The following is a 16,989-nucleotide window of genomic DNA, read 5'->3' on the forward strand; positions in this document are numbered from 1 at the left end:
GGGGCGGGGTTCAGCTCCAGAGTGAAGGGGGTAGTTTCTGACTCAGTCCAGACTCGGAAGCCCTGGAGGGGTCAGAGGGCACCAGGGAGCTTTTCCCCACCCTCCTGGTAATCCCAGTTGCTGGCTGGGAGCACTTAGCTGGAGCTCCCTTGGGTTGCTGTGCTTTGAGATTTGTTTGCTTCCAGTGTTGTGAAATTCCTCTGGTTTGTTCGTGGAAAGCTTGGGCTAGTGACATCTGCCAAGGAATTCTGACTTTCCTCTTCCTAGAAGTGATGCAGAAAAAGCATTGTTGAGGAATAGGGTTTTTTTTTTTTTTTTTTTTAAGTAGACATTTATGTTAAGCCTGTTAAGCCAAGTGGATGTTGTAATTCCATAAGCTCTGTGTGGGCACCTACTTTGTGCCCTGTTGGAAAAAGACAAGGATGCTGTAAGTCTGTAATGGGGTGGACAGAGATGTACATGGACACGAGTGAAATCGGGTGCGGGAACAGTCGGGGAAACCTTGGGCCCGTGGCTTACTCACAGGGCACCTCCCGGCTTTGCCAGAGCCTGCCTTGCTGGCCAGTCTTACGTAGCATGATATAACTCTTGAACAGCCAGGTTTCACAGCACACCTGTAGCTTCCTTCTAGGAAGGAAAGTGCCATAGGGACCCCTAACTCTTGAACAGCCAGGTTTCACAGCACACCTGTAGCTTCCTTCTAGGAAGGAAAGTGCCATAGGGACCCCAGCCCTGGGCACTGTGAGTCTCACTCAGAAGTAAGCAGACATCTATGTACGGCTACTATAGCCAGCATCTGGCTTTTCACTGCTTGTGGGCCCTACGCCCTCTAATTGCTTTGTGGCAAAGGGATGTTGACATGAGCTGTCAGCAGGCTCCAGTGGGGTGCGGTTTGGCATGAGGTACTCCTGGCTGAGCCTGGCCTTCCTCTCGGGCTTGCCCCAAATTGCTGGGCAGCAAGAGGGTGTCCAGAGAAGTTTGAGATGATGCTCCTCTCTATTCATCCTGTTTCCCTCCCACTCTTAAACTTACAGCTCTACCCTATCCCTTTATTTTTCTTTGTTGAGTCCTCTGAATTTCTGTGTCCCATATCCACTCGGAATCCCACAGGGACCCCTAGCCCCTGACCCTGCCTCTGCTGTCTTCCCTTATGGGACTTAGTCTTTGAAAAAAACTGGGAAGAAAGTGTGCCAAGATGCTGTATGGAACAGGCCAGCTCCATTTGCTGGTTAATTTCTATACCTTGACTGAGTGCCTCCCTGAGCCATCCCATGGAGACAGGCATTAGGAATAGTAGATGCAGCTCAGTCTTGCAGCTGCTGGTCAGGTGAAGAACCAGATCAATTTAGATTGCTGGCAGGTGCTCAGGATGGAAGCTAAGTCCCTGCTGACCACATGCAGGTTCACACTGATGTCAAGTTGCCGGGTTTCTATCCCTTCCCTGGTCACATCTTTCCCAGAGGCTACTTTCTTATGAAAGATGATTCGCGTCTTGCTTTCCACCTGGCCCTGATCCCCAGAGATATCAAAGAGGCTTGATGGGGCTGTTGTACAAAGTGGGATGTGTTTGAGCTAGGAGGGGCCCTGCAGGCCACCTAGTGCAGCCCCACCCCCCCCATTTCACAGGCAGGAAATGGGAGGGAGGCTGAAGGCAGGTCAGGAGGTGGGACCTGTTGACTCAGGTCATGCTTTTCTGTTGACAGTGCCTCCTCCCCACCACCCTGGTCCTCGACCTCCTCTAAGATTATCATCTGGGCTCCTTGGGTGCCTGTGGGACAATCCCCATGGTGGGACAATTCCCAGGGGCCCACCGTCTGTTCGCTCCCCTGCCCCAGGGCTGTCCTCACTGCCCACCCCTCACTTATCTGGCTCATTCTTGCCATGGTCACTGCTAACATCACCTGTCTTCTCATCCGCTCATTCTTAGTGCCCACTGCATACCAGGAGCATACTAGAGCAGCAAATCCGCAGAGAGAAGCCCACACCTGTCCCTGTGGAGTGCTCCGAGGGGATCTTTCTAACCCCTGTCTCCCCCTTTCTCTCCTCAGGGACTGGCCATCCTGGGCCCACCCAGGGGTGCAGTTTCCCCCTTGGTCATTTACTGCCTGTCCTACCCAGGGGCTGCCCAGGATGGTCTATCTTCAAGTGTCTAGGCTTGGCCTGGTCTCTGTTCTTGAACCCATGACCCCCATCAGGTGGTCACCAGGGTGGATGGGTCTCTGACCACACTGGTTGGATCCTTGTTGGGTTCTTGCCCATCCCTGGCCAGGCCACCATTCCCTTGTTCTTGTCTAGCCACTTGGTCTCACCACTTGCCTCACTCTGTGCTGGGGGCAGAGACACTAGCCATACCAGGCTGCATTGCCATCCCCTAGTCTGCTCATTGTTGGGCCTAGCCTCTGCTGCAGCCCTGGGGGCACTCAGCACCTGTCTCACAGCCTGTCTGGGAGGGGCAGTTAGCATTTCCCCACTCTACCCCCTGGCTCCAAAACTGCTCACCCTCCTTCTGAAAAAAGCGCAGTCACTTTCCTTTCCCAAGCCTCTTCCCTTGGTTCCAATCCCTCCCTGAGCCAACCTGATGTCCTTTCTCCTGACTTGGCTCAGGTGTGTCCAGCCTGGGCTGCCGCACCAGGCTACTCAAAAGGGACGAGCACCCAATCAAGCAGCCTGGCATTCGGTCTTGAGACCTGCACCCTGACTGTCCATGGCAAGGGTGCCCACAGCCCAAGGAGACACCACCCATAGTGGATTGGTGTTGACCTCTGAAAGGAGGGCGCTGGAGCAGGGAGGCGGTATGACAGGGTGTCCCGGTACAAGTTTCCTCTGGGGAAGGAAGTTGTTCCTCTGCTGAGTCTGTTGGGCTTAGATGCTTCTTGGCAGCCTTGGGGGATCCTTCACAGGCTCTTGCCTGGGCACCTTGCAGGCTCTTAAGTCTGCCTTCTGTGTTGCCTCAGAATAGCTAGGACACCAAGTCTGGCAGGTAGCTCCTCCAGGAGCATCCTGCCTGGGTCGTGGCCCTATGCCTGTGAGTACCTATCCCTGGGCAGGATGCAGGAGGAACTAGGGTCTGGCCTAGAAAGGCATTCTTGGGTGGGGTCGTAAGGCAGGATTGGGCATGGGCTTGCCCTAGGAGGCACATTTCTTAAGCCAGCTTGAGGCTCAGGCCTGAGGATATGCCGGGGAGGGGTGTGGAGGGTGACCCTTTGGTGGCAGAGCCATGACTTCCTCCTGAAGACATGGGAGTGCAGCTACAAAGAAGCAGCCATCCGAGCTCAGTGTGTGAGCCTCTGCCTTGCCAGACTTGAGGACAAGGGGAAGAAAGGCCTGTTGGGGTCCTGCTTAACCCTGGCCCCCAGAATGGGAGTGGCTGGATCACGATGCCTCCCTTGTGCTACTGTGGGGATGGAGTTGGAGGCAGGCTTGGATGTCAGCCTGCCCCTACCTCTAGGGTGTTCTCAGAAGCAGAGGCTGAGCTCCCTGGCTCCTCCCCAGGGAACCAATTTTGACTACCCTACTGCTTGGGGACAGCCAGCCCTGTGCTTTCCCAAGTTCATGACCATTCTGGTCCCAGACATCCTTCCTGGCTGAGCTGAAACATAATAGGAATGACCTTAGTGTGGCCTTCCCCAAAGTGAAGATGAATCGTCCTGTTTCCCTACCACCACCATGTGTGCTGTTGAGGACTCTGAGCTGAGGCAAGAAACCAGTTCCAGACTCGGGGGACAGTGGTGGAGCAGGAAGGAGCACGGAGGAGAGGAGATGGGCTGGTGTGGTCTTGGTCCAAGGGAGGGGGGCTGGGTAGAGAACGAGGGAGCCCTGGAGGGAGCAGTGCCCTGTTGGTTCAGAGGGGAGGCCTGGGCACTAGGACAGGGGTCTGGTTGTCGTCAGGGTCTGTGGCAGGGCCAAGTAAGCACAGCAGGCTTTACCTGAGAGTGCTGGAGACCCCTGAGGAGCCACTGGGCTGTGGAGGTTTCCACGTCCATCCCCATCCAGTGCACACTACCAGCTCATCCCTTTCGTGCCCCTAGACAGCCAACAGGCAGGAAGCTGGCCAAGAACAGCCAGGGCCATGACTGAATCTTGTGGAGGAGCCCCTCTCCTGTGCAATCATGGAAACATCGTGGGTAGATGCAGGGTGGCCAGGTCTTGACACACAGTCACCTGATATGTCCTGGCCTAGCAGCATTTGTTTTTTCTTTAGCTGCTTCTTGGACTCTGTCTCTCCCCATGAAAACCGTCCTATGCTCAGCCCTCATGTGATTAAACCCTGGTTTGCCTAGATGTTTGCTCCCTGTCATTGCTCCTTGGGGTCACTGCCCCTGGGGTACAAGTTTGGTTGTGAATGAGTGAGGAGCCAGCTGCCCCCCTAGTGGCAAGGCCAGGTGTTGCATCTGTCAAGGCAACCTCAAGTTGGCCTGGCAGAGGGTGCTGGGCCTGCCTCTGGCCTCCCAGAAGGGGCCCTGAGTACTTCCCTTTCTTCTCAGACTGACAGTATCCTCCAGTGGGCATCCACACTGATCACCAAGTCCTCTCACTTTTGGTTCTAGGTGGTCTTCGGGAAGAAGCTTCCCGCCTTCGCCACAATCCCCATCCACCAACTGCAGCATGAGAAGAAGTATGACATCTATTTTGCTGATGGGAAAGTGTTTGCCTTGTATAGGTAAGAGAGAATGCCTCAACCTGGGCTTGTAGGATCTGTGCCACTCTGTGGCAGGGGTGGGTGTATCCCCGTTACCTCCTGTGCTCACAGTTTTCAGGAGGGTGGGGGCACTTGGTGTGGCACAAATGTCAGGGCCATGTGGCTGGGCTCCTATTTTTAGTTTTCTCTCCTGTAGCTGGGGATGCTTACAGCACTCCTCATGAAGCAGTGGTAGAGATGGGTGGCAGGGGTGAATTCAGAGAAAGAGCTCCTGGTATAGCACATAGCACCTGCTTTCTGGGTCCCTTTGAGGTGCATGTGAACTCCTGCAAGGCATGCTCTTGGCCCATGGTACGAAAACTCCATGAAGGGGTACAGTTGTCATGGGTATGGTCCTCATCTTCCAGGTGAGGGGTGGCCCCCGTGTAGACTCATCATTATGTCCACCTGACGCAGGGTTCTGTCTCCCGGATCATGGACCCAAACCCATCCTGTGGCCTTGTTTAATCTGGGCCCTGTTTAATCTGGCCTTGTTTAATCTGGGTGGGGAGCAGCTCCTGACCCTGGGTCCAGCACTGTCTGACTCAAAGGTCGGAGCCATGGTGGGCATGGGTGGGAGTCCCTTCCCTGGCTTCTCCCAGGACATCTACAGGGGTGTGGAACAAGGGGCCACGGGGAGTGCCAGTGCTCACTCCTGATGGTGACACTGAGTGCTTGAGGGGGCGGGTGGCTCTCGGTGTCTCCCAGGCAGCTGTTGCACCACGAGTGCCCAAGGTGCCCTGAGCTACCGCCCTTCGGCCTCTTCGGGGACCTGGAGCAGCACATGCGGAAACAGCATGAGCTCTTCTGCTGCAAGCTGTGCCTCAAACACCTCAAGGTGTGCCCCTACCCCCAACAGTACCCACTTAAGGGTCTCAGGAACCCAGGGAGTCCTGGGTGGAGGTGGATGGTGACCAAGCCCTATGCGGCATGGGCTCAGCCAAACAGCTGTGAGAGGCTGGTTGCTGCCTCTCACCCTGGTCAGGCCAGACCCCTGAAGCCTCCTAGCATCCCCCAGCTCTCTTGTATCATAGAACCTTGCGGGGGCGGGGGGTGGGAGGGGAGGCTGGGAATCAGGCTGCATACAGCCCAGACAGGGAGGGCCTCCCAGTGATTGTGTGGGCCTGCCAGGCTCCTGGTGTCCAGGGACTCTCTCCACTGTCTGGCCATGGGAGGGGATGGGAGGCCTGGGAGCCTGAACCCTGTGCCCAGTTACCCATTCCCCACAGATCTTCACATATGAGCGCAAGTGGTACTCACGCAAGGACCTGGCACGGCACCGCATGCAGGGGGACCCTGATGACACGTCGCACCGCGGGCACCCACTCTGCAAGTTCTGTGATGAACGCTATCTGGACAATGACGAGCTGCTCAAGCATCTGCGTCGAGACCACTACTTCTGCCACTTCTGTGACTCGGATGGGGCCCAGGACTACTACAGGTGGGTGCAGGACAGCCCCTAGAACACCCAAAGCAGGTTGGGCAGAAGCTACTGGCTAGGGTGGTAGGACTGACAAGGCTCTTGCTGACACTCCACCAGCGACTACGCCTATCTTCGCGAGCACTTCCGGGAGAAGCACTTCCTGTGCGAGGAGGGCCGCTGCAGTACTGAACAGTTTACCCATGCCTTCCGCACTGAGATTGACCTCAAGGCGCACAGAACGGCCTGCCACAGCCGGAGCCGTGCCGAGGCCCGCCAGAACCGCCAGATAGACCTGAACTTCAGCTACACGCCACGGCACTCACGCCGGAACGAAGGTGAGCAGGGCGCCCCTTCTTCAAAGCAGGGTTCATGTTGCCCTGCTTTAAAGGCCTCAGACCCAGATCCTGATCCGACCTTCGTGTGTCAGCGGAGACAAGGGACACACACATGTTGAACCTGCATCTCCTCTGAGCATGTTGTGACTGTAGGGAGCTCTTCACCCTGGCTGATTCCAGCAGCATCTCGGGTCTGTGTTCTGGGGTCCCTGGGACTCTTCCCCAAGGTCGGAGGATTATTCAGTGCCTGCTTTGTGTGGGTCCCCTGAGGCTATATGGTCAGCAGGCCCAGGCCCCTCTCTAAGCCCACTTCTTTCTCTGACCTGGTGCCTATGCCTTAAAGGCCTGGGGTTGGTATGGACCCCTCGAGGTATCTGAACCCATCCCCTGGGCTCACATGCTGGGGGGGCGCAGAGAAGTCTCTGTTGTCCAAGCCAGCTCACTGGCCTCAGTCTGGCTTGGGCCCATGACAGGCTATGTGCTGGCCACAGGGATTGTCAGTGGTGAGGACTATGAGGAGGTGGACAGGTACAACCGCCAGGGCCGTGCAAGCCGGGCCAGTGGCCGTGGAGCCCAGCAGAACCGCCGAGGAAGCTGGAGGTACAAAAGGTGGGAGGATTTGTATGCCACCAATATTTTCCTGGTGCCGCCCCTCAGGCAGTGGCAGTGGCCCGAAGCTAGGCTGGGAACAAGCATGGGGACTCTGTCCTTCTGGCATCTGGTGTGCTGGGTATGGCAGCCAGGCTGTTCAGTGTCCTCAGTGAACAGATGTTTCCTCCTCTTTCCTCTAGTTTCAGCCAGACACACCAGGACCTGTAGATTGGGGTGGGTGAGAAGGGCCTGTGTCATTTGTAGGTTTATTGCAGTTGTGCTGGGTGAAGCACTAGTGTGACAGGCACATTATTCAGTGCCTGCCCCCAATGCTGATGCCAGGCAGGATCCAGGTATTTGCTGACCCCAAATGCTACCTCAGAGCATTGGGCCAAGGTACTGCCCACAGCTACATCCTGAGGGGTGGTGGGGCGGGGGCGGTAGGGGGCAGGGTGGAGCAGACTCCTGCTACTCCACAAGTGCTCTCTCCTGGCCAGTGAGGGTGGACCAGCACCAAGTCTGCTGGCCCCAGGCCTGGCTCCCTGCAGCCTCCTGGTGTCCAGGCTTCCTGGGAACAAGGCCCTTCCCCAGCCCCTTGCTCTGCACACTGCTGTAGTCTCGGGCCTTGCCCAGCCTAAAGGCTTCCCCATCCCAGGGAAGAAGAGGACCGAGAAGTGGCAGCTGCCATCCGGGCCTCGGTGGTCACGCAGCAGCAGCAGGAGATGCACAGGAGTGAGGACCGAGAGGAGGGCAGCAGGCTCAAGAAGGAGGAGGCAGGGGTGCGGGGGCCAGAGGAGCCCCGGGGGCCCCGGCGCCTACCTCGGACTCAGGGTGAAGGCCCAGGTGAGCTGGCTTTGCCTGCAGGCAGTTCTGCCTGGGCCTGAGAGCCACCTGAGCGGCTCCTTGGTCATCTCCTGGAGAGCCTACTCCCACCCCCTCAACATTGGTTGGCCCTGACATAGGATCCTTTTGTGTCTTGTAGGCCCCAAGGAAGCCTCAACAAATGGTCCTGTAAGCCAAGAGACCTTCCCAACCACCAGCCCTGCCTCAGGGGCCACACTTCCAAGGTACACGTATACACGAACTGGGGCCAGGATGCAAAGCTCCTACAGAGGGCGGGTATGGGACAGGCCAGGGCTTGGCAGGCCACTGACTCCTCTTCCCTCCCTGGGCTCAGCACCCTCCTGCCCCCCACTTTGAAGCTCAAGGACGAAGATTTCCCCAGTCTCTGCACCTCCGCTTCCTCCTGCTCTGCAGCAGCAGGCCTGGGCCCTATGGGGCTGGCATTGGCATACCCTGTTCCCATCAGAAGCAGGAGCACTTTCCAGGAGGATGACTTCCCTGCCCTGGTGTCTTCCACCTCCAAGCCCAGCACTGCCCCCACCAGCCTTATCTCTGCCTGGAACAGCAGCAGCAGCAGCAAGAAGGTGGTACAGCCCACCTCAGGGGCCCAGGCTACCAGCGGGGGCAGCCAGCCTCCCAGGAAGGCTGGGAAGGGAGGCAAGGGCAGCAAGAAGGGTGGGCTGCCTGTCACAGAGGAGGAGGAAGAGGAGGACAGCTGCATCAGCCTCACTGCCCCGGAGCTTCGGAGTGGGCCCACCACTGTCGCTGTCTCCTCCCTGCTGGCGCTGGCCTCCACCCAGACCTTCACCAAAGTCGGCAAGAAGAAGAAGGTGGGCTCTGAAAAGCTGGGTGCCGCATCACCCCCGCCATTGCTCCCTGACAAAAATGGCCCCCCTGGGGCTGAGCAGGCCCCCCCGGTCCCCATAGGCAGAGCCGAGGGGCCAGTTGCTGTCATCGTCAATGGACACACAGAAGGATCGACCCCAGCTCGGAGTGTTGCCAAGGAACCCCCTGGGCTCCCACGGCCCCTGGGGCCCCTCCCCTGCCACACGCCCCAGGAAGACTTCCCAGCACTAAGCAGCTCCTGCCCACCCAGGATGCCCCCTCCCCCAGGTAGGTGCACCTGGCTCATGCTTGCATCTGGGCGTCCGGGAAGGAGCTGGGGTTGTAGAGTCAGGATGGCACCCCCAGGGCCCAAGATTGTGTAGTATAGATAGCCACAAGACCTGGGTGGGGAGAGATGAGCTTGTGCAGTGGTTTCCAGCTGCTTCAGAAGCTTAGAAGTCAGGACATGGGCACCACCATCTGTGAACAGTGTGACCTTGGTCCTCCATTTAACCTTTTTGTGTCCCCTTCTTCCCTGTAAAATGGGGGCAATCCTAGCCCCTCCTCAAGGTCGGGACAAACAAGTTAACTTAGGCCAGGATTTGCCATGAGGGAGCACAGCATGTGTGCTGGCTCTGGGCATTGTCGGGCCCTTGGGCTCTTGGCCTGCTCTTGATGGGAGGTGGTCTATGGATGGAAACCTGACCCGGGTGAGCTGGGTAGCCTGTGAGAAGCGAGGGATGAGGCCTGGCCATCCCTGGCCATCCAGGGTTATGTTCTGGGTCTTGGTGTGCTGCCCCCGCAGGCTTCAGCACTGTGGTGCTCTTGAAGGGCACTCCACCCCCACCACCGCCGGGTCTTGTGCCCTCCGTCAGCAAGCCGCCCCCTGGCTTCTCTGGCCTTCTGCCCAGCCCCCACCCAGCCTGTGTCCCCAGCACTACCACCACCACAAAAGCGTAAGTGTGGCGGGCTGCCTAGCCTTGTGCCCCTGGGCGCCAGGGGAGAGTGCTCTCAACCTTGAACTGTCTCCAAAACTGAAGCCTCCACCTCCTCCTGGTCTCCCCAACCCCCAGACCCAGGCTGACACCAGTGCCACAGGCCTACCTGGTCCCTGAGAACTTTCGGGAGAGGAATCTGCAGCTCATCCAGTCCATCAAGGACTTCCTGCAGAGTGATGAGGCCCGCTTCAGTGAATTCAAGAGCCACTCGGGGGAGTTCAGACAGGTCAGGCTGGTGGGGAGAGGGGGGCCAGCCCACCACCTGGGGTCCAGGCCTGGGCTAGGTGTGACGGCCTGGTTCTGGGTGGCAGGGTGTGATATCTGCAGCCCAGTATTACAAGAGCTGCCGGGACCTGCTTGGGGACAACTTCCAGAAGATCTTCAACGAGCTGCTGGTGCTCCTGCCCGACACAGCCAAGCAGCAGGAGCTGCTGTCTGCACACACAGACTTCCAAGGCCGAGAGAGGCCTCCCGGCACCAAGGCCAAGAAGAAGAAGAATGCATGGCAAGCCAGCACCTGGCAAGCGGGCCTGGACTGCTGCGTGTGCCCCACCTGCCAGCAGGTGCTCGCACATGGTGACGTCAGCAGCCACCAGGCTCTGCACACTGCCCGGGACGATGACTTCCCCTCCCTGCAAGCTGTTGCCAGGACCCTCACGTAGCTCTTGCCAAGTAGGCAGAAGCGGCCACACTCATGAGCCTCCTTTCTCCCTGGTCCTCCTAGGCTGCCAGGCAGCCAGGTAAGGCCCTGTTGAGGCCACCTGCTCAGGCCCCTCAGTTGGCCAGTCTGCCAGGGGTCACAAGGACAGCCCACCCTGCTGTGTCAGCACAGTCAGGCAGGAGTCCATCTGGTTTTCTTCTGGAAACTGGGCCAAGACTCCTGCCTCAGTGGCGGGCCAATCCTGGTTTGTATCTCATGCCTTTGGAAGGTGCCAGGGGAGAGAAGGGCCGGGATGCAGAGACCTGTCTGTGCTGTCAGACCCCGTGGCCAGATCTAGGACCTACTGAGTGAGCCTTAGCACCATGGCCCGAAGCTGTGGGTCCACTGGTGCTGGAGCCAGATTTTGAGTGTGTTGTATAAACAGTTGGCTGTTTCATGATTCAAGAATGTTCAGGATTAAAAGCAGACACAAAATTGTGCTACTTGAAGTTAAATCTTTCTACGAGACAAGCTGAATCTGGGATCTCAAATTGCCTCTGACCTTTTATAAAAGTTTATCTTCAAATAAATTTATTTTGCAATAATGCACATAGCTGGTGTTTTGAGCTTCTCTGCCTTCTGAGGTTGCCCAGCAGCAAGGGAGGCTCAGTCTTTAGATGCTACAGCTCAGGCAGTCAACCAGTGAGCACTGGAGTGGAAGAAGGCCTATAGGGAGAGCTGGGCAGCTGGGCTTCGCTCACAGGGAGTGGCAGCCTGGAGCCCTGCTCCTTGAGGACTGGCACTACCCAGTCTTCCAGGAGTAGTCACAGCCATACTTGACCCATACTTTGTACCCAGTAAAACTATTCATCCAGAGGCATAGACACAAGGTTTACATTCATAGATGTGTGAAAGAACTACTGAAGGTGAACCTCGACAAGAACAATTTAGAAACAGTGGGGAAGAATAAAATAATTTGTGTTTAATTATTTGGATCTAGTATTTTAGAAGGGGACCAGACACACTGAAATCTCCCTTTTCTGCCCCAAACACATATAGATAGAAAAAAAATTCTAAACACATAGCCACATCCAAATAAGACAAAGGAAACATCTGTAGATGAGAAGAAATGATGTCTTTCTAAAACAAACAGAAGCGGGTATCCATGGTGATGAAGGAGCCAAAGTCAGTGGCCTACGTGGGGGGCAGGTGGGAGGCACATGGCTGCACTGCCACTGCCCACCTGAAGCTGAGGACCTAGACAGTGCTGCTTGACTGGCCGTGGCTGGAACTAGAGTGATGTCCCTGGGTGATGGAGAGGAGAGCCTCCACTCTTCACCCTCCATTGAGCTGTCAGGCTGCAGAGAGGCCACCTGCATTTCCTACCACACGAGAAGTACCTCATAGCTGATGCCCTCTTTGCAGACCTGAGCACAACCAACCCACAGAAGAGTAAGCTGGAAACTGGAATATCTTAAGGATGTTGCAAATACCTATTAAGAAACAAAACCCATAATAGTACTATGTGACACTTAAGTAGTTCTGGTTGTGTGACAAGCACTGCTTTGAGCTCTTTACATGTGTTACCATTAACGTGTATACACGTATTATCACCCCACCCTATGTGATAGGAACTATTATCTTTTTTTTTAAATGCCTACAGCACCTGGTCTTCCTAGGTGGTCTCCCATCCAAGTACTAACGAGGCCTGACCCTGCTTAGCTTCCGAGATCAGATGAGATCGGGCACTTTCAGGGTGGCATGGCCATAGACTGAACTATTATTTTTATAGATGGAGAACCTGAGGCACAGACAAGTTGAGAAACTTACCCAAGATGACCAAGCTTGAATGTGGCAAAGCCAGCATTCCAGTTCCAGAGATGGTTCTTAACTGCTTCACTCAACCAGATTACTAACCGATTAGAAACTTTAGAAATGAAAAACTGAGATAAAAACCCCAATAGTTGAGAGCCAACTCAAAAGTAAACAAGACCGAGCTGGGAAAATCTCTAAAGGGGAATTGGTCATGGAATGTGGTTCTGGAAGCTCTACACCTGATGGAGGTCCCAGGAGCAGAAAGGGGTGAGAAAGGGATATTTGGAGAAATCATGACTGCTTTCCCCAGGCACTGAAGAAAGATAAATGAGCACTAAGCAGGATAATTTTTCAGCCACATCTAGACACACAACTTCAAAAAAATTTTAAAACTTACCAAAAAGAAAAGATAACCCACAAAGGAATGCAAATTGTACTGTTATCAATGCTCTCACTCACAGTGGAGGATCCTAAAATAGAAGTACCTTTAAAGTTCTAAGGAAAATTACTTATCATTTATATACCCAGTAAACCTATCCTTTAAGAATGCGAGTAATATGGAGATTCAAAGTGTACAACCATTGACTCATGAAAGAACTACTAAAGATACACTCCCACAAGAAACATTTAGTACTCTTGCTATTATAAAAGGAATAAATGAGATGGAGATCTCAACATTTCAGAGTGCCTGCTCTGACCAACCCAGTTCCAGATCAGCATGACATATGGTGAGGGGCTTATGGACCTGGGGCCCCCAGGCGTGGGGGTCAGCCTGGCCTCCACTTGCCTGCCTCTTCTGGGATTCTGGGCCCTAGTGCCCTTCAGATCCCAACCTCTAGCACTGGGAGGGGCAGCGGTAGATATGAGTCCAAGAGTGTCTGGGCCACAGTAAACTCATTTATAGTCTTTATTGTAAAGAAGTTGCAGTTGGAACATGGGACACTGAAATTACACAATCACGGATTGTTCTTTCAGAGGAAGAAGGAAAAGATCCATATATACAAAAATTGTAAACATGTTCACTTAAATATCCACATATAATTGACCTATGCTACAATGTTCAGGGTTGTCACTCAACTGCAACTCCAGAGAGAGGTGTCTGTCTGTAAGAATGAAATGTGGCAACTGCATTTGGTACTGACATAATATGAAAAGCCAGCTTGGAGAAACGCATGAGTGGTCAGCTATGCAGAGGGACCTTAACGTTGGACTGGATCTTAAACCAGGGTGCAGGATGAGGAGTTGAGGGATTGGTCTAGGAAGCCAAGGTAAAGGGGTTTACACGGAATGGCTGTCTCCCGGGCACCGTGGGCAGATAGAGCCTTTCTCTTCGCATGGGGCTTGTCTTGCCAGGCACACAAGTGTCCTAAGCCTCTGTTGGTATTATTGAAGGGCTGGTGCTCAGGCCTATGGCCAGGTTGTGCCTTCCTAGCCAGAACTGCCCACAACTGGGCAGGGACCTGGGCCAAGGCATGGAGGGGCTGGAAAAGGGGCCAAAGACAGAAGGGTTGCTTGTGGGGAACTACCAGGTGAAAACTGAAGACTTGATCACAATCACAACATTGACAGGGCCAGGCTACTCTAGCGGCAGGTGAGAGGAAATGGAAGGAGGCTCCAGACAGAGCACATACCCCTACAGGGTGAACCATCATGATAGGAACAAGGACTGCCACTACCCATGGGAACATGGGATGGGAACAGTGGCCATACTCCCTGGGCCACAGCATGGGGATGGGAGCAGCCCCTACATCTGACTATGGAGGGGCAGCTGGATCCCTGACTGGAGTGAACAGGTGAGCCTGGAGCTGGCTGCCTTATGAGGGGAATGGCCCCCTGCCCAGGCTGGTCCACTAGAGGCTGGAGGACACATGTCCAGGTCTGTGCTGTTCCTTCCTCAAGAACTCAGACCTGGGGCTATGGACTAAAGGTATAGGGAGGACTTGGGAGTACAGCCCAGGCACTCTGGAGGCTACCCTCTCTTGGCTCCAGATGGCCCATAGTGGCCACCCCTCCATTCCTGGCACTGGGCCAGGAAGACCTGGGGGAGGTCACAGAAAGCCTTGGTCCTGCACTAGTGGGGCAGCCTTCCAGCCCTGGTCCGAGCCTGTGGGCCATTAGTAGGCGGGCACTTGGTACCCTTTGGGGCTGGTGTCCAGGGTCTCGGTGAAGGGCGGGCTCTGGTAGGTCTCGGTGCCCTCCACGCCGCTGCCCACCGGGTAGCCAGGGTAGGCCTGGCCTGCCCCGGTGCCCAGCTGTTCGGTGGCAAAGAGAGACATGTCGGTGCCCAGGCGAAACCGCTGCAGGGCCTTCACGGTGAGCGCCACCTGAGGGGGAACCCGGAGTCATTCAGAGCCGACCCTGCCCCGGCCCTAGCCTGGCTGGGCCTGGTCGTCACTGGCCGCATGCTGCACTCACCCAGCTGAAGATAGAAAAGAAGCTGAAGGCGATGGCGGCCCGCGCTGCGTCTCCCGCTTGCTTGGTGCCGGGTCCGGGTGCCGTGCGCTGCCATTGATTGGTGAGGAAGCAGAAGCCCACGAACCACAAGAAAGACCAGAGCCCTGCGGGAGAGCGGGTGGGCGGGTGAAGGGCGCTCCACCCGAGGGCTCCGCCCAAACACACCGGAAACAGGCGTCTATACGCATGGAGGCCCCACCCACCGCCAGGCCCCGCCCGTACCCCGCTCGTACCTGTTCCTGCCCCACTCACCACAGAATCAAGACGTTCTCCCTCTGGCCCCGCCCCTTAAAGTCCCCACACGCTCACCCGAGAAGTCCCGCGCGCTTCCCTCCAGGGTCCCGCTTTCTCGGCCCGGCCACGCCCACCTGAGAAGCCCAGGTCCAGCAGTACCGCGCGACGGCGGTCGCGGACGCTGCTGATCTGCTGGAAGCGCACATCGAGCAGAAGGAAGGCGGCGCAGGCGAGAAAGGCCCCGAGGCCGAGCGCGACACCAAAGCGACAGGCACCCGTGTTTCCATTGAAGACGCAGCGCAGCTCTGGGCCGCTGTCTGAGTTCACATAGCCCTCGTTGACTATGGGCCCGAAGACGGCGATGGAGAACACCTGCGGGCAGCAGGTGGCACTCAGGGCCTGGCGGTGATACCCCTCCTTTGCCGAGGGCCGAGGTCTCCGTGGCCCACCGCGAGCGGCCACGCCCTCGGGCCTATCCCTGTGTTCCCTTGCAGCACGAAGCCAGTCTTTGGATGAAGGTCTTCGGACACTCCCTCCCTCAGGTATTTAGTAATTATGGATAACATGTACCATTTAGTGAGCATCTCCTATGCCCAGGCAGAAGGAAGGTGCTTAAAAACGCTACTTTACATATGTTTTTCGCTCATAGAATCCTCCCAGAAAACCACGAAGGTGCCATTGTTCTTATCCCCTTTACAGCTGGGGAAATTAGGGCTCCAACAGGTGATTTGTCCGAAGCCACACTGCTGATAAGAGCTGAGGCTGACATTCAAGCTGGGTCATCTGCATCATGTGGGGCCCGTAGTGTCTCCTCACCGCCCACTGGATAGTACGGTAACAGGAGCCTTCAACTGGACCCAGTGATTCTAGGCTTGAGCCAAAGGATCTGGGGAAGGTAGATGTGGAACCAGCAGGGAGAGAAAGGCCCGGACACACTGGAAGGTAGGGGGCGCAACAGAGGGACAGCTACATAGAGCTGAGGACTAGGTAGGCCCTGTGTGGAACCCACCCTCAGCATCTGTGAGCTAGGCTGCCCTATTTCCCAGCATTTCAAATGTAGTAACAGGCACAGCTCATGGGATGTTGGGGACTGAGAAAAATATCCCACCCAGCGTCCTACACTTGGTGGGCATTCAAGGATGATGACCCCATGTGACTGTGATTAATTATTAATATCACCCATAAGTGTTTGGGTTCAAAAGGTGACACGATTGACCTCTAGGGTTCAGTCAAACCTCAGCACCCTGTTCCCACCAGGGCTGGAAGGTAGGTAGGAGGTGGACCATTTTACACCAGATGCTGATCTTTTAGCTCTGGGTAGCTTTATGTTTCTAAAAAAAGACCTCCAGTTTCAACTTCATTTTTCTCCTTTCCCTCTCTAGCTCCTACAGATCTACCCAAGAGGGAAAGCGAGGCACAGGATATGGATTCATACCCCTAGAGTGGCCCACAAGTCAGACCATAGCTGGAACCAGAACATAGGGATCTTACATCCCTCTGGCCAGTCATTCCACACAGAAGGGGGAGGCCCACTGCCCCACCCTGGGCACTGCTCTACTGGAAGACCAGCAAGTAGATGCAGCTGCCATCAGCTGCTGCTGCTGCTGGACAAAACCCAAGATTCAGCACCCCACCTCCCCATCTCTCCTGCCTGGAGGGGTGGAAAGGAGGAACAGGCCACAGGGCCTAGGGATGCCCCTGTAGGCTAAGCTGCCCCCAAATCTGCCCCTCCCACACCACCTCCAGGAAGCCCTCCCAGAGAAGACCCCCTTCTGGCTGCCTCACCCAGAAGAATCCCAGAATATTCCCCCAACTCACAGTTGCAACTGGGGACCTGGGAAGGGCCAGCTCCCTTCGAAGGAGCCTGAAGGATGTGTGTGTGGGAGAAGCACGGGGAAACCGCCTGATCCTCTGGGCTCCTGTAGCCCCCTCCTTGGGTAGAGGCTGAGTGGCCGAGCCCCTCCGTGAATCCCATCCCCACTCCTGTACCTGCTTCTAGATCGTGAGGACAGGAAAATCGAGGTGAGGGCTGAGAAAGAGAAGTTAGACCTAAGGAGGAATTGGGGGTGGGGGGCGGCCGGTGGTGACCTCTCAAGGTCCCAGGCTGTCGCCGCCGGCCCCTCCCCCGCCCGCAGGTGGGCGCGCCCAGCCGG

General features: G+C 56.0%; 2 protein-coding genes and 1 non-coding gene across 6 annotated transcripts in view; 1 reads left to right on the forward strand and 2 right to left on the reverse strand.

Annotated features, from left to right (window-relative positions):
* The window catches only part of ZNF598 (zinc finger protein 598), an 11,911-nt gene extending 973 nt beyond the window's left edge, over positions 1-10,938 (forward strand). The window contains exons 2-12 of one of the 4 annotated variants that reach the window (XM_015591209.2): positions 4,548-4,660; positions 5,387-5,516; positions 5,908-6,119; positions 6,219-6,436; positions 6,910-7,045; positions 7,683-7,870; positions 8,010-8,094; positions 8,205-8,983; positions 9,501-9,651; positions 9,769-9,919; positions 10,005-10,938. In XM_015591209.2, coding sequence (XP_015446695.1) covers positions 4,548-4,660; positions 5,387-5,516; positions 5,908-6,119; positions 6,219-6,436; positions 6,910-7,045; positions 7,683-7,870; positions 8,010-8,094; positions 8,205-8,983; positions 9,501-9,651; positions 9,769-9,919; positions 10,005-10,355 — 2,514 coding nt within the window. In that variant the 3' untranslated portion in view covers positions 10,356-10,938. The remainder of the gene's footprint in view (positions 1-4,547; positions 4,661-5,386; positions 5,517-5,907; positions 6,120-6,218; positions 6,437-6,909; positions 7,046-7,682; positions 7,871-8,009; positions 8,095-8,204; positions 8,984-9,500; positions 9,652-9,768; positions 9,920-10,004) is intronic. The other 3 variants (XM_015591210.2, XM_006913948.3, XM_025048388.1) reach the window with 3 other exon arrangements.
* A 1,049-nt stretch (positions 10,939-11,987) lies between these two features.
* LOC112481636 lies at positions 11,988-12,106 on the reverse strand. Its single transcript, XR_003046980.1, has one exon. It is a non-coding gene; the product is annotated as a 5S ribosomal RNA (ribosomal RNA).
* Positions 12,107-13,032: 926 nt separating this feature from the next.
* Positions 13,033-16,989, reverse strand: part of SYNGR3 (synaptogyrin 3) — a 4,513-nt gene continuing 556 nt past the window's right edge. The window contains exons 2-5 of the mRNA XM_015590946.1: positions 16,655-16,831; positions 14,971-15,208; positions 14,564-14,706; positions 13,033-14,472 (exon numbers count right to left, since the gene is read on the reverse strand). Of these exons, the coding sequence (XP_015446432.1) occupies positions 14,263-14,472; positions 14,564-14,706; positions 14,971-15,208; positions 16,655-16,831 (768 nt within the window). The 3' untranslated portion in view covers positions 13,033-14,262. The remainder of the gene's footprint in view (positions 14,473-14,563; positions 14,707-14,970; positions 15,209-16,654; positions 16,832-16,989) is intronic.

The sequence above is a fragment of the Pteropus alecto genome, unplaced genomic scaffold (assembly GCF_000325575.1).
Source record: "Pteropus alecto unplaced genomic scaffold, ASM32557v1 scaffold44, whole genome shotgun sequence".
NCBI lineage: Eukaryota > Metazoa > Chordata > Mammalia > Chiroptera > Pteropodidae > Pteropus > Pteropus alecto.